The 15,983-nt window shown below is 36.7% G+C and overlaps 1 protein-coding gene across 2 annotated transcripts in view; it reads left to right on the top strand.

The window, feature by feature from the left end:
• Positions 1–15,983, top strand: part of ZCCHC7 (zinc finger CCHC-type containing 7) — a 160,034-nt gene that overhangs the window by 133,256 nt on the left and 10,795 nt on the right. For both annotated transcript variants that reach the window (XM_032778748.2, XM_032778747.2), the window contains one exon: positions 10,852–10,947. In XM_032778748.2, the coding sequence (XP_032634639.1) occupies positions 10,852–10,947 (96 nt within the window). The remainder of the gene's footprint in view (positions 1–10,851; positions 10,948–15,983) is intronic.

Genomic DNA, 15,983 nt, shown 5'->3' on the forward strand with positions numbered 1-15,983 from the left:
ACACATTATTTTTGTGATGCACTGGAATGACTGGATAAATGGTTACTTAAGTAGAAAAAAGAATGATTAATATTTAGATCTTATCAAAAGGCCTTCTCCCTCATATAATCACCACCAGCTTCATTTAACTAAAAGGATTAACATGTGCTATCATTTCTGTAATGTTTATGGTGCTGGCGACTACTTTGACTTGTTCTGTTTTTTTAAAAAATAAAAAAGATACATTATAAGCATTCATTTCGCTAATTTCTGTGCTGACAAGTATTAACGATTTGAACAGTAAAATAAATAGGTGGAAGATTAGTGTCAGATTTGCTGCATTTTGTGTTTACAGCCTTTAGTCTGAGAGAGTTTGTAATAATTCTGTGAAGTTCACCTACAGTGAAGTGTAGATGTACATTTTCATGCTTTTTACTGTAAATTGTTGCTGTTCGTTGAATCTTGACATACAAGCTGTGAGTGCAGGAACAAAGTTTACTGCATTTTGTTAAAATATGTGAGGTTGTGTCTAAGGTTGCTGTATGAAAAACAAAAAATTATGTTGTGGTTTAACATCTTTATATAAAATCTAAGTATACATATTTTTAATTTAAAATATTTGCATTTTGCTGCATTTTGCTGTTTTAAGTAGATAAATGCCTTTGACTATTGCAAAATTTAAATAACAGTTTAAAAATGTAAACTGCTAACTCGGACATGGACATCCTGTTCTGATTCATAAGAATTTTGAGTCATAATAATAATGGCTCCGTTGCTTGTCAGTTGTCCACTGAGTAATGATCTGTAACTGGTATGCTTTAGTATCATTTAAAACTACTGCACTATATCATATAAATAATCTGCATGTTAAAAAGTCTATGAGTATTCACTGACCTGGGAGGAGAGAATATGGTGTGTTACACCAATTAATGTGTGTAGATAACTCTTTTAGTAGACATGTATAGACCATTATTGCTGTTTAGGAGCTGAGAGTTTATCTTGTCAGTGAACTCAAACATATTAGATCATAACTTTTTAAGTTATGCTTGCTCATGTTAATCATCTACAGATTGATTCCCTAAAAATATTAATTGACTTATTTCCGAGCAGTCTGTCATGTCAATAATAACAGCAACACATCTAGGTATGGCCTGTTATGTCAATGAAGAAGTTACTATCTCTGACAGATTTACCTTGGTTTTGTTTTAATTAAAAAGTGATTAAAATATAACCCCAAACTCCATATATTGTGTTAAAGAGCTTAGTTCCAGGCTGACTGGGCACCATTTTATTTCAGTATTAGCGAAGTCTCAGAACAGTGGGTGATCTGATTGATGTTAAAATAAATATGTATGACAAAGTGAGAAGTCTCTTGGCTCTGAATTTTTTGGCTTCTGTGGATTGAAGTTAGACCTTCAACTTTTAACTTATTTTAGTATGTTAATTTTGTTTGTAATGTATAGTAAATTTTTTCCAAAAAGCCATGACTGTAACTCTCAAATGTGCATAGATATACAATATATTTTCCTTTGCTTCGGCAGTGCTTCAAGTTTAAACCGCCCATGACATTACTGCCATTGGCTGTTTGTTTCCGCCACCACCAGGACTCAACAAACATCTTTTTAATTACTCGTTTGATTTTGCAGTTTGGTGTATATCTACTTGAATGGGATATTCTCCATTAGTGCCTCATCTGTGCATCTGCAGGAGATTCTAATTGCTTTGTTATATAACTGTACTTACGATACGTTCTCATACTGTAGTTATTTAGCTGACAGGGCTGACTGCACATGGTGTCTTGCTTTCTTTTTGTTCTTGACGGTGCTGTTCATTCTATTAGTAAATTGTTACCCTGGCATTTTAAATAATCAGCGATAAAGCATAGGATTTCTCAGAAACAACAGCTTGCCATAATGGCTCTAAAATGTTAGGGCTTATATTGTTTTCTGTCTGTAAAGAGATTGAATTTAAATTATTGTATTTATTTAGATATACTGGATTTGACAGTGGTATACGGTTTCGGTTTGACTTTTTGTTGGGCAGCCCAGAGAACCTGATTAAACGAGATTCCACTGATGCTGCTTTTCTGATGGTGGTACAGGGGTGTTAGAGAGTGGGGCAGAGGGCATAGAAGTTTTCAGAAGGATGATTTGGGGAGATGATTACTGTTAGTGGGGTATTGATTTAATTGGTGTCAGAGGAACTTAAAATATTTTCTGCTTCGTTCTAAGAAAGTTTAGACTAGCTAGTCAAAGTGCCCCAAATCATGTTACAAAGTAAAATCTAGCGACAAGTATTAAGACTTCTTCAATAGAAATGAGTATATGGGAAAGACATTTAAACTCCATATGAAGTTTCAAAGAAGTTAATTTACAGATTGGTTTGAATTTGTGTGATCAGGGATTATCTTCGCTACATGTATCAAATATTTCCTTAAAGGCACTTTATAGTTACCAGGAGCTCATTACATAGGCAAATGAAAATAAGTACAAAGTTTCTGTCTGGGTTATATGTGGTATCTTTAAAGGGCGGATGCCTAAGGTACGTAACTATCAAATTGTAGATGCTACTTCCTGCCAAATGAACGTTAACTTGAATAGTTAGTAATCATATTGGTCATGTGCCAATGCCAAAGTTATAAGGAAATGACCTTGTCTTTTTAATAGTCTGATTATTTAAATACACTGTATGCCTTCACTCATCAATACAAGCAAAGGAAATACAGATTGACAGCTAGTTGATATATCATTAACATAGGAATTTTTAGTTATAATTTGTTCCTCCTGAGTTTCTGATGTCAAGATAACACTCCAAAAGCACAGCTAGAAGGGACTGAAACATTCTCTCAGAATCAGTTGTATTCAAGTACTACTATAATACGCTTGGTTTTCATATTCTGCCATATTTTAAAGAAATAATTCCTTTTCTGAAAGAAGTTTTACTTGTGGTTAAGGGTGTTCCAGTAGACCAGATATAGTTTGTGGGGTGGGGAGGAAGCTGTAAATCATTTAGAATGACAGTAAAAATTAAAACCTTGGGGTTTGTTTAGCTCCTCAGTGTATTAGCTAATAAATATAACCAAGCTTCAGTTCTGTTCAACTCCTAATTTTACAAGCACTGGAAAGGTTTGTGTTCAGATTCATGTATAAATGCTTGTGTAAACATGCATATTCTTAATTGTGTGAGTGCATATTATGTATGTGTCTATATAGTGAGTGTGTGCATGCGTATGTAAATACATTTGATAGCTAAACTAATAAACATTCAAATAAAATATACAGGGATCCATATATGTCTCCTCCCCCTCCTTCAACTCCCTCTTTCCTCCCTCCACCCCCACCCCACATCAAAGCTTGTGGTCCTTTTCCATCCTTGTACTAAAAGGTTTCTTTGTAAGCCAGGCCATTTGTCCGTCATTGTTTGGGGTCCAAACAGTAGTAAAATACCCTGTCACCGATCCAGACTGCTGTGAATGGTAGCTTCTCTCCGGACAATTGGCGGAGGTGCCTAGAAATATTCCTGAGAGGATTATTTAACCTTTCAATTTAGGGGGCACAAAGCCTGGCTGATTAATGAACTTTCTGATGGGTGCTGATAAGCGGATCTATTTCTTTATTTCCTCTAAGAGCGATTCCTTCTCCTGCCCCATATTACTATAATCTTAAACAGAAAATGTGGCAAATAGATTAAAAAACAGCACTAAAGAGTTTATCTGGCTGGCAAACTGAAGGAGCTAAATTAAAATTGGTAATGAAAGCAGTGGCTGAGCCCTGTATATGGTTTTTAAATGCGCTGTGTATTTTGAAGAGACTTATTCTCCAGCTTGCCTGGTAATGACTGCTTTTGGTGCACAGTCCGGGGTTGGCTTCTGTTATCCCCCCCCCCCTCCAAAAAAATGAGTTGTGTTATCTGGATGACTGCAGACACATATGCATCCCCCTTTCTCACTGCATGGGCAGACAAGGTCGATAGCATTACAAGGTATTTGTGGCAGTGCTTGTTTCAGTTTTCAGAGCTGCCAGTTTCCAGCCAGATTTGAATTACAAAAGAAGAAGCTGGCATGAAAATTGAAAGGGTTTATCGGCTAGTCTGAAGCCTCATAGCACATTGCTTATTTATGCAGTCCATTTGCACCAAGAAATATAAAAAGGAAATACATTTTAAAAATAAGGTCATAAAGACCCAGATATGTTTAAGATGGCAAATAAAATATAGATCCCTATAATATCTTCCAGGAAACGATTTCACTTAATGTTGCACATTAGTTCAGAGGAGCATTTATGTTACTGTCATAAATTTGTGCATTTGTGTCACTGTATAGGTAGTCTGTGGGGATTAAGAAGGAAGCCTTTGCTAACTTACTTTAAAATTAAAATAGAGGAAAGATAGGTCTGTAGATTGAGAGCTACGTAGGAAATAGTTGAAATTTAATGCACCACCCTATTTAAATACCATTTTGCATTCCATGTAGAATTAGGCATGGACCAGTGAATAAATACCACCACCTTTGGAGAAAATTGGGATGCTTTTTAAGCCAGGAAGATTTTGGAGCATTCAGGGAGTGAATTGCTGTTATCCATACTGTCTTGCATATATTCATTGTTCTGAAATTACTGAAGATTTTTTTGTCCATTTTACAGAAATGACATCCTAAATTAATATTTTAGTGCTTTTCCCTATTCGTAAGAGTATCAAAAGATTACATTCATTTGTTTCATATGTATAATTTTCTAGTTTTTGTCTCTTGGTTTCATCTTTTCACACAGTGAATTGTAGCTGCCATTTGCATCTATTTAAAATGCATTATATAAATGTCTACTTCTGGAGAAGACTATCCTGTCTTACCCCTTGTATTGTGGATTGAACAAGTTATATTTCTCCTTGTAGTTATTTGCAAGTGTTTGCTTTTCCAGACTATCCAATTAAAAAAAAAATCTAGTCATTGATTTGTTACTTACTGGGTATCATTTACAGAAAATATAGCTGCATAATTCACTCTGCTCAAGTAACACTTATTTCATTGTTTTTGCTATGTAGCCTATTTTTCTGAGGTTTATAAACACACCTAAATATACTCATTCACAAGTTATACCTTGTGAATAAGAGGTCACAAGCCAGGTGCAATTTAAAACAAAAAATTAATGGTTGGTGGATTTGAACAACGAATTTTTGGATGTGTACAGTTTTAAAGTGGCTAAAATGTAAGAAATAAATTTGACAAGGAATTGGTCCACTAAAATAGTCTAATTGCTTTGGTGGTTGTGAGATTTTTAAGCCAAAATATTTGTTATGTACTTCACCTGCATACTAAACATGCTCTGTACATTTTTTTTCATGAGTTTTCATAAGGATTTTTACTACGTGGCGTATGTGACTTAATGATGCAATCACGCGATAGACTAGGAATACTCTAAAGAAGACGTTCCGGTCTATTGTATACATAATACACGTTTCAAAAATCTGCCTAATTAAGGAATTACCCAGTGGAGTGGAAGTCTGTTGGGTACACGACATGGTTCAAAAAAAAATCTTAGTATAATTACGACATGACATGTTAGCTGTTACTGGCAGTTTTGAATGTAGGGGAATGACCTGTAGTTGCTATTGCTTCTCCTAAAGTATAAATAGATTATGATCTGTTTTTAAAGAGAAATGAAATATGCTTTTACAGTAATGCAGTTGTTGTGTCACTTCCCCTGCCGCGTTTTGCCCAATTGTAGTGACGTCTGTAGTATGTCATGATACTGTCAGACCCTCATGCCTTGGTCTCAGAAAGCAGACGTTGCAGCACTGATGTAAGTGAGTTTCAGACTACGTCTTCACTACCCACCGTATCGGCGGGTGGCAATCGATTGCTCGGGGATCGATATATTGCATCTCATCTAGACGCGATATATCGATCCCCGAACGCGTTTATATCGATTCCGGAACTCCACCAACCCAAACGGAGTTGTGGAATCGACAGGGGGAGCTGCGGACATCGATCCCGCGCCGTGAGGACAGTGAGTAATTCGATCTTAGATACTTCGACTTCAGCTACGTTATTCACGTAGCTGAAGTTGCGTATCTTCAGATCGATTTTCTCCCGTAGTGTAGACCAGCCCTCACTCTCAGTTTCACATTTCCTTACTTGTCTTTTTGAGTAGCACAGTTAGGGCCTGCAGCTGCAGTCCTCATTCCAAACACACCCATTGACTTCAATGGGAGGTTTGCCTGAGTAAGGACTGCAGGATCATCCATGTTGCCTAGATGAAGTTTTTTTTCTGATTAATTAGCAGTTTAATTGTTGAGCACTAGAGAGAGAAAATACTGTCTCAGTAGAATGAAGTAAGAAATAGCAGCAGAAAATGGAATCTGCCAGTGAGATGGAAACATAACAATTGCCATACCGGATCATCCCATCTAGTCCCAATATTTTTTGACCAGCAGAGGCCAGTGCCAGATGCTTTAGCGGTGGTACAAGAAATCTTGCAGTGGGCAGTTATATAGGATAAGCTGTATAGATAGTGTCCAGAGAGTTTGTGTGTTGGGTGCTAAAGTGGACTCTACCTACAATGTTGTTTGGTGTACTCAGGAGAATAGGCTTTAGCCTTAAAACAGAGGCAGAATGATGGCTGGTAAAAACTGATCTGTGTAAGAAGACAGTGACCTTGGTTTCAGCTAAAGTTATTAATAGGCAATTGAAACTTTTCACATTTTACTCAACTGTCAAAATCATTCCATTAGGTATTTGTGGATCATAGTAGACTTCGTTCTTTGAATGGAGTTCTCTCTGATAATCAAGTGGGAATCCGATATCTTAAATTATGTTTTCATGCAGTTTATTAGAGAATAATGTGAATTGAAAGGACTTTGTAAGTGTCAGGTCTAAACTTTATGTAATCATTGCAGTTCTATGCATTATTCAAGTTGGATATGTGTGTGTGTATAAATTTGAGTATGCAGTTAAGCACTGTATTTTCCTTTAAAAGTGACATTATTGCTTGACTGTGAAATGAATAAACTCGTCAAAAATGCAATGTTTAATTCACATAGCATATTCTAGTGGAGTTTGGTCTCTGTGTGTGTAATCACACACATGCATTAATATAAAACTGAGACTAGAAGATTCTCTTTAATTAGTGAGATTTAGTCAGATTGCATATCCTAGGTAGTAATGAGCTTCATATAAGCAAACCCTCATTGGATCAAAGTCAGTTTAGATAAGGGCAGCTCAAGGTCACAGAGGGAGCTGCCCAGCAGGCCAATTTGCATAAAAAATTACTGTCAGAAATAGGCCACTGAGGCAGCCTTGGCATTTTGATCTCTTGGCCTTTGTCATGGAGATTCCTGGTTGAGAAGAGAGGAAGGCCAGTGTCCCAGATAATGATTAACTGTTTTAATGGCATTCATTCATTCATTCCGCACTAACTACTCATGCAGAAAAAAGGGTTATATAAAATGACATTAGAAGAAAAATCATTTGTAATCGTTGCATCGGGCTGCACTTTGAGGAGACATTAGGAGTAAATCCGTGGCGTGGTAGGCTTATGCTTTATCTTCTGATATTTACTGAGTTTACTGGTGCATGAAAAGCTTTCAGCAAGAATAGCAGATGGGATGGACCTTTCATAGGTAATACTATCTACCAGGTTATTACTTCTATATATTGATAGTGAAGTAATCTCCTAGATATCACCCTACAAATATAGATTATTTAAATGTTTGTAACAAAAAAAATAACATAGAGGAGCTACTTTCATGAATGCTTTATTTTGTACCCATTGGATTGGAGTCCTTAGATGCTTTTTTAAACCTTAAATAATAAGAAAATAGAGGGCTTAAAAACATACAGGTTCCTCTTGTGTTTGGCTTTTGGAAAGCCGTAGAGATGTGTATAGTTGTAATCTGAAATGTAAGTATTCAGTTTAATTTGTCTCCTTAAATCTGACCTTTTCTATTTGCTAAACACAAGGGAATGTTGTATGGAGTTTTTTTCGTGTCACATGAGCATACATTCCTAATGCAGTGAATACTCTCAAGGATTCTTGTTAGACCTTGTACAGTATAATAAGAAAAGCTTAACATCCCTCTCTTTCCACCACTGAGTTCTGATGTACAATTGTTTTCTAGTGAGTAAGACCTATTCAGAGTGCCATCCTCTTTTCTTAGTAGCATGGTGTACTATAGTTGGTTAAAAGATAGCATACAGATAACATTTATCATAGTAATTAAAGTTTTCAGCTCAAAGTGTTATTCAGATTAACAGCTAGACATCTATCAGTCAGATCAGCAGAACATGAACTTCTGAGGGCTGTCAGAGGCTGTAACTGCTAAGAACTTCAAGTGCTAGTGTTGACCCATCTTTAAATAGAAGAAAAGACACAAACTACAGAAGTACACACACAATTTATGAGCTGGGAGGATTACTTTTATCTTGAACTGTAAGATTTAACTACTGGATTAGAGTGAAGGAGTCTATAAGTACTTTTTATTTATTCATTTAGTCATATAAATTACTAGCATTATCACTGGCAGACATGCTAAATTCTATGCTAGCAGTATCATTCTGATCCTTAATTCTGGTGTTTGTTTAACAATTCATATCTCAAGAGAGAAGAAACCCTGATTTTTCTTTTTCGAAAGAAAGTTATGTTGTTTTAAGCTTCCTGTAAATTTTAATAGAGATTTTAAATACATACAACAACAGTAGTCTAAATTGTTTTATTGGCTAAATCCGTGTAACACCATTTGACAGTTCAAGATGTAAAACCCCACTAACATTGTAACAGATACTTTGAGATTAACATATATGTGTCTCTGATGTGTCACAGTTGCAATTTCACATTCCACATACATCACAAATTATAAGAATAAGACCATTTAATCAAATTTCTCCAATTGAAATATAACCCTTTTAAGGCTTACCGGTAATAGAAATATAGAGCCATTTGGTAATATAATGCAGTTGATCTTCCCTTGACAGATACACTCCACAGATATTCTAGATGAAGAGTTCTCTCTAGTAGACAAGTGGTGACTGCAATAACCAGAGATAGTGACCTGTTGCAGTTTCTTGGTCGCATCACAATGTGAGCGTCAGTTGACATAAGCCTTGTAAACGGATTTCATACACATAAAATTCTGTATGATGGCAGAGGGAGAATGATCCAGATTATTTAATTTATTTCTGCTTCTAAGGAACTCTGTATTAGGACCCATGGAACTTTATTTCCCATGAGTGGCAGAGTATGAGATCCAAAAACTGGAGCTGGCCAAACCTACTAGGGTTGAAGGCTTTGCACACCACCTGTTCAAAAACAGTTTGAATTTATGAATGTTTTTTCTCCCTGTAAATAAAATCTGGGGAGGGTTTTTTAGCCTCTTCAATGTAGTAGACAGAATGTCCAAAAAGCTAGGCTGGCACAAGTGCGTGGCCTGAACACATTATTACTAGCTCTATATCTTATCTACAGAGAGCGACAGACTATATATTTGTTGTTTTATATGAGGTTTTCTCTTTTTGTCTTTGTGCTGCTTTTGTCACAAACACTGGTTTTCATTCTCTCTGATGTTTGCTCCTTGTTTATACTGTTTTTCATTGGACATGTCCCTTCTCTGATTCTTTATTCACAGTATGTAGTGAATGAAATGTGAGCTAAATGAATCTGAAGCGCGCTTTTAAAGCCACGTGGGTTCAAAGTGTGGTGAAACAAGCTTGTCCTGTCCTACCAAAAATGTGGTCAGATACATAAAAGATGATCAAGGAATAATCCTGTAGTTTCTATCTATTTTACAAGCATCACTATAATTCCTCTGTAAAGAAAGAATATACATTATGGCATTAGAAGTATTAGTGGGGGGTAAACACAATGAGAGGTTTGAAAGAAAAAAGCATCCCTTGCAATAAAAAAATATTGGTGAGTTCTTTGAAATCGCACACATTTTCCTCTGTTCCACTAGAATGAATAATAAAGAAAAATATGTGGCACTTCAAGTTAATTGGATTCTGTTTTGACCGGTTTTCATAGAACCTTTATTCCATCCCCCTTCCTTGGCAGATATGCCAACTCTATTAAACAAAGGTTTTTTATTGTTTTCTATTGAATAAGTGTGCATTTATAACATAGAACATATACATGTGTGCTCATGCACACCCTTGAAAACATATGTGGTGGTACTCTGAGCAAAGTTATTATTTATTGGCTCTGGATTTAAAAAATAAAGCTGCCTGACCCATTGAGTTCAGTTTAGTGTTCCAAATCTTTCTTTGCATTAAAAAATTGTTCTGACTTCAAATAGCTAAACACAATAATTTAATTTGGTGTTTGATGGAGATTCAGATCCACTAGATTGACCTGAAAATTGACATTGGCAGATTCTGTTCAGTGACTGAGGGGACGGGGCAGGGGAGGTGGAGGGTGAGAGGAAATATGAATGTGGTAGATTTAGACTGTGTATCTCTCTCAGAAGACCTTCCCCATATTGCCTTAAGTGAGTCCTGCTGGGAGGGACTAGTTTTGCAATACACAAATGCTCCTATCCAGCTGGTGGATGTAATATCTGATGGCCCTTGTTGTTCCCTGAGGATAGTGAGACATCTGCAAAAAAGAGAAAGAGAAATCAGCAGCCTACTTTCCTGTATTGAGAGTCGAAATAAAATGGCTTTATGGAATTGACATTGAAGTTTCCTGTCCCATTTGATTTTGGTGATCAAGGTTTAATTTGCTCTGTAATATTACAGTAACATGAGCAACTTGCTCCTTTTTCCAAACTTCTTGCTTGCAGCTGGAACGTTGTTGATTTAGACAGCGTTTTGTTAAGGTTATTTTAATTGTAATTCAACATTTGGAATTCACCAGACCTAAATCTCACCTGTTTTCCATATTGCAGACCAGACCAGGATCAATCAGGAAGTCCAGTTCGTATTCTGAGCATTCTGCATTGGTGTACTGCTACAACTGCTCCCAGAAAGGACATTATGGATATGTAAGTCTCAGTAGTCTCTGGCTAAATGTGAAATGTATCCATCTTATACATATGCTTATCTTCACTAGGGTGTGTGGTTGGAGGAATGAGCTGAAAGACTCACGCCAGCACTGTAGACAGAACAACGGTAATTAAATATTTGTGATCTTGCAGCATTGTTAAAAATAATTGGATCACGCCACTGTAAAATGATCTGGAACAGATAAAAGAAGAAACACCTTGGGCTAATTTTTAAAAACGTGTGTGTGCATGTGTGTGTTACGGAGAGAGAGCATATATATGGAAGAAATAGATAGTTGCTGTAAGGATTTAACCTTAAGTTCTCCTGGGATGGAATATTGTTGAAATATTCAGTCTCTCCACTTTAGTCCGCCAGACTATTTCAAATTGGCAGGATTTGGTACTCCCAATTGTTCTGACATTGGGATAAGTATATATTAAAGTACTATAGAAGGAGTCCCAAAACCATGCCTTGAAGCAGTGCCATCTGATTAGAAATTCCCCCTGCCTAGCCAACTTTCCAGGCCATTTAACCATCAGTTTTCATACAGAAAAAATGGATGGTTTCTAACCTGTAACTTAATGTCTCTTATTGAGTTTCATACAATTTCTTTATTAGGGAACAAATTTTGCAGGAGAAGAGGGCATTTAGCACCTTACAGGATCAGTTCCTTGATATATATTTTAATTGTCAGTATCCTTACACAACAGGTGGAGCTCTGCACCTGTAGACATACAAAACAGTTGCTGTCATCTTAACTTTGCTGTGAAATATGTCAAGGGGAAATTTTACAGTGAGAAACAATATTGATAGAAAATCCACATTTCTGGTGTCTTGAAAGCTTTAGGGTCATGCTTTTCTAAAGCCTATGGATAGTATTCACCCAGACTCCCAAACACTCCTTCCTTCCCTCCTAACTGTTGTACATGTCCACTTAGGCACGACATTTGCCATGTTTTTCAGCATCACAAACAGAACAGAGTATGTTGTTTTCAAGGAGTTTCAGTCCTCATATGAAATGGTATTGGGGACATAAGGCAGTTAAAGGTCAATCAGGTTAATTAGGGCTACCCCCAGCAGACTTAAAAGTTAAATGAAGAACTTGAAAATTGGTGCACAACGTTACTTGGAACCAGTGTAAAGATTTCTAGATTGGAGTGCTATATTGTGACCGGCATGTATCTGTTAGGAAATCTGCTACACTTTGGATAAAGTGTGTCCTTGGGAGTGGGCAGGGACCCCAGAAAATAGGCAACTGCAATAATCCAATCTATATAAAATATGAGCATTAGTCATCAGCCCTATGTCATTCATATTGAGCAGCAGTCACAAGCTTGGCAGTAGTTCTCAGATGGTAGAAAGCAGTCTGCCTAATGATAGATCTAAGGTGCAAGTCATCTGCTTTAAGATGTAATGATAAATCTGCTGATAGTATGACACAGCAACATTTATTCCTATAGTTTGTTCTGTTGTTGCTCAATCTAGGATTTCAGACTTTAATTATCAGAACCTTCTACAAAGGCAATGTTGAAATTATTGGTCACATTTGTTATCTATAAACAGAATAAAGTCCAAAACAGTAATATATATATACTTGGTGCTTTAAAAGAGCTTATATCACAAAGTTGAAAATAATTATGAGCTGAAACATTTGGGAGAAAAAATTTAAACAGAAAATATGAATGATAATTCGGAAGTGTTAAAATGTTCTTGATGCCCCAAAAGTCACAATCAAGAGAGAAGACCACAGTGGTTAAAACAATTAACCTGGCTTAGAGGGGAAGTGAAAAAATAAAACACTGTAAACAAGGAAGTGAAAGTTAATAGTAATGAATGTGTGAATTGTAGAAAATTGATAAGGGAAGTAAAAGGACACAAGAACAAAATTATGCCCAGTGGAATTCAGGACAAAGAGAAGAAGTTTTTTAAGAATATTAGGAACAAAATGAATACTAACAATGTTATTGGTCCATTATTAGATGGAAATGGTAGAATAATAAAGCATAAAAGATGGAAGTGTTCAAAACATATTTATAAAATATTCAGATCAAATAATGATGATGAAATAATTTCCTTTCCAACAGCAATTAAGGATGCTGTTAAACTGCAGCTACTAAAGCTAGACATTTTTAACTTTGCAGAACTGGGTGACTTGCAACCAAGAGTATTAAAAGAGCTGGCCAAGGAGTTATCTCAACTATTAATGTTGATTTTCAATAAATCTTGGAACACTGTGGATATTCCAGAGGACTAAAATGATAGCTAAAATTTTAAAAAGAGTAAGCAGGGTGATCCAGGTAATTATAGATCTACCTGCCTGACATTGATTCCAGGCAAAATAATGAATGTGGGACTTAATTAATAAAGAATTAAAGGAGGGTGATATAATTAATGCCAATCAGCATGGTTTTATTACAAATAGATCTTGTCAAATTAACTTGATACCTTTTCTGATGAGATTGCAAATTTGGCTGATAAAGGTAATAGTGTTGATGCAATAGACTTCTGTAAGGTGTTTGACTTGGCATCACATAACATTTTGAGTAAGAAATTAGAATGATACATAATTAAAATGACGCTCTTTAAATTGTCAAAGATATAACAAGATCCAATGGCTGGAAGTTGAAGCTGGACAATTTCAGATTAGAATTAAGGCACAAATTTTCAACAGTGTGAGTAATTATCCATTGGAACAATTTACCAAGGTCTATGCTGGATTTTCCATCACTGGAAACTTTTAAGTTGGGATTGGATGTTTTTAGTAAATAAGATGCTCTAGTTCAAACAGAAATTAATTCAGGGAAGACCTATGACCTTTGTTAGGCAGGAACAGAGAATAACTCAGTGGTCCCTGCAGACTTTATAATCTGTGAATCTATTACCTTTGTTTAAAGCTTGATAGAACAACCCCAAAACCAGGATAGTTTTACCATCCCACAAACAAAGCTAACCACACCTGGCAGGAGTAAACTCCCATGGGACACAGTCCTGCAAGCTAGCAAAACCCAAAGAAAAGGACTTAGTTCACTTAAAATAGAGTTGAAACAAGGTGGGACTCTGAGAAGGAATCTGCAGTCGTGACTTGTTATAGGACCTGAACACGTGTAGACAACCCACAACCAACTGCAACAAGGTGTATGGGAGACTAGCAGCCATATAGCAGAGTCTAAGCCATGAGGATGCAATCTGTGTTTTTTTACCCACTCATCTTGACCCCATTGTGGGTGACACATCTACCCGCAATCATATTTCCCTGTGAAAGATTGCTGCAAAAGTAAATTCTGTGGCAATTGTAAGGGTGTGGAGTCCCCGTGCATAGTTTTCCACACATTTTGCCCTCAACTCAGCAGAAGTGCTTGCAGCCTTGTGCATTGGCAGAGCAGTTGAGAATTCAGTCCTTTGTAATTAAAGAGTGTGTCATTCACACTTTGGCTTAAGTTGCTCTATTGTAAAAATTCCAGCTCAGAAGTGGCTGAAAAGTATGGACAGTGGCCCTTGCAGACATCTTAGTAGTGTTGCACCTAGACACATGTAGTCAGTAGATAGAGTTCAAATCTACAAAACCCACAAATAAAGAGAGCTGGTTCATAAAGTAAGTACAAAAACTATTGCTCCTCTCAACTCAGGGTTCTAAGCAATCAATGGACATCTCTGCCTGGGTTTAAAAAATCTGTCTTTAGAACAGAAAAAGGCTGCAGGAATGCCAAAATAACTAGATCTGCATAGTTTTCCTCAATTTGCTGTTTCCAAACCCCAAGAAGTAAATGACACACAGCAGAGTGCTCCTTTCCTTTAAAGCTGAAGTGCACCAAGGTGACTAAGGAGAGAGAAGTCTCAGATTATGGTTTTGTAAAGAACTGTTCTCAGCCAACGTTTTTCACAATCACCCATCATATTTTAAGCTACCTCTTACTCCAGTTGAGGAAATCTGAAATACTCAGTACTTGCTAGAAATTTAGGGATTCACTAGACTTTCACCATTCCCAAAAACTGAAGCAACAGCAAAAAGGTAGTTAATTGCTAGAGTTAACAGGACCATTTCCATCGATAAGATCATCGTACGCCAACACACTTTCTCCATTGTTTTTAGATGTGGAAATACTTGGACATATACTTAATATAGCATGGATGCCTTGAGGTTACAATTGCCATAGACTTAAGTTACCATATTATCTGTTTACATTTTTTTTAAAACTGTCGCTTCCAAGAATGCTCCATTTCATTACATACATCCAAGCTATCCATTGAAACAGGCATAACGAGGACTAATTTTTAAGGGTCTCACCATTAAGTGTAACAACTTCCCACATTAATCAGTGACAACCCATTGCATTATTCAGATTTTGCAGCAAGTTTTGCATGTAACAAAACTAAGGAACTGGGTAGTGTCTGCAGATGTGCCTTGCATTCACATCCAGATATGTCAATCAAATAGAAAATACCTCCGTTGGGTTAGTAGCAGGCTGTGCTTTCAGTCCTATGTGGGTTACCTCTAGTGCTGAAAAATGCCCCAAAAGTATTTAATGGTACAAAGTGTGTGGCAGTATATTTGAAAGAGAAGGAGAGTGCCTGCTGTACATTAGTGAGATGATTATTCAATGCAGTGAAGTTAAGAGGAAGTAGAAGTGCTGGTTTTGGAGACGTGCATTTCATCCACTAGGGCTTTAATGTAGTAACAACATGAAAACTAACGAAAGGGCCATCTGTCTGCCGCACAAGCCCTAGGCTTGGTGCAACATCTCAGAACAGACCTGAGGGAGTGTGTTTCACAGCCATCAAAGATGATAACTGTGTCTTTGCATTACTTGTCTAAAACAGCAGAGAATCCTGTGGCACCTTATAGACTAACAGACGTTTTGGAGCGTGAGCTTTCGTGGGTGAATACCCACTTCGTCAGACGCAGGTAGTAGAAATTTCCAGGGGTAGGTATATATATGCTAGCAAGCAAGCTAGAGATAACGAGGTTAGTTCAATCAGGGAGGATGGGGCCCTGTTCTAGCAGTAGAGGTGTGAAAACCAAGGGAGGAGAAACTGG

This window comes from Chelonoidis abingdonii, chromosome 6 (genome assembly GCF_003597395.2).
Source record: "Chelonoidis abingdonii isolate Lonesome George chromosome 6, CheloAbing_2.0, whole genome shotgun sequence".
NCBI classification, from domain to species: Eukaryota; Metazoa; Chordata; order Testudines; family Testudinidae; genus Chelonoidis; species Chelonoidis abingdonii.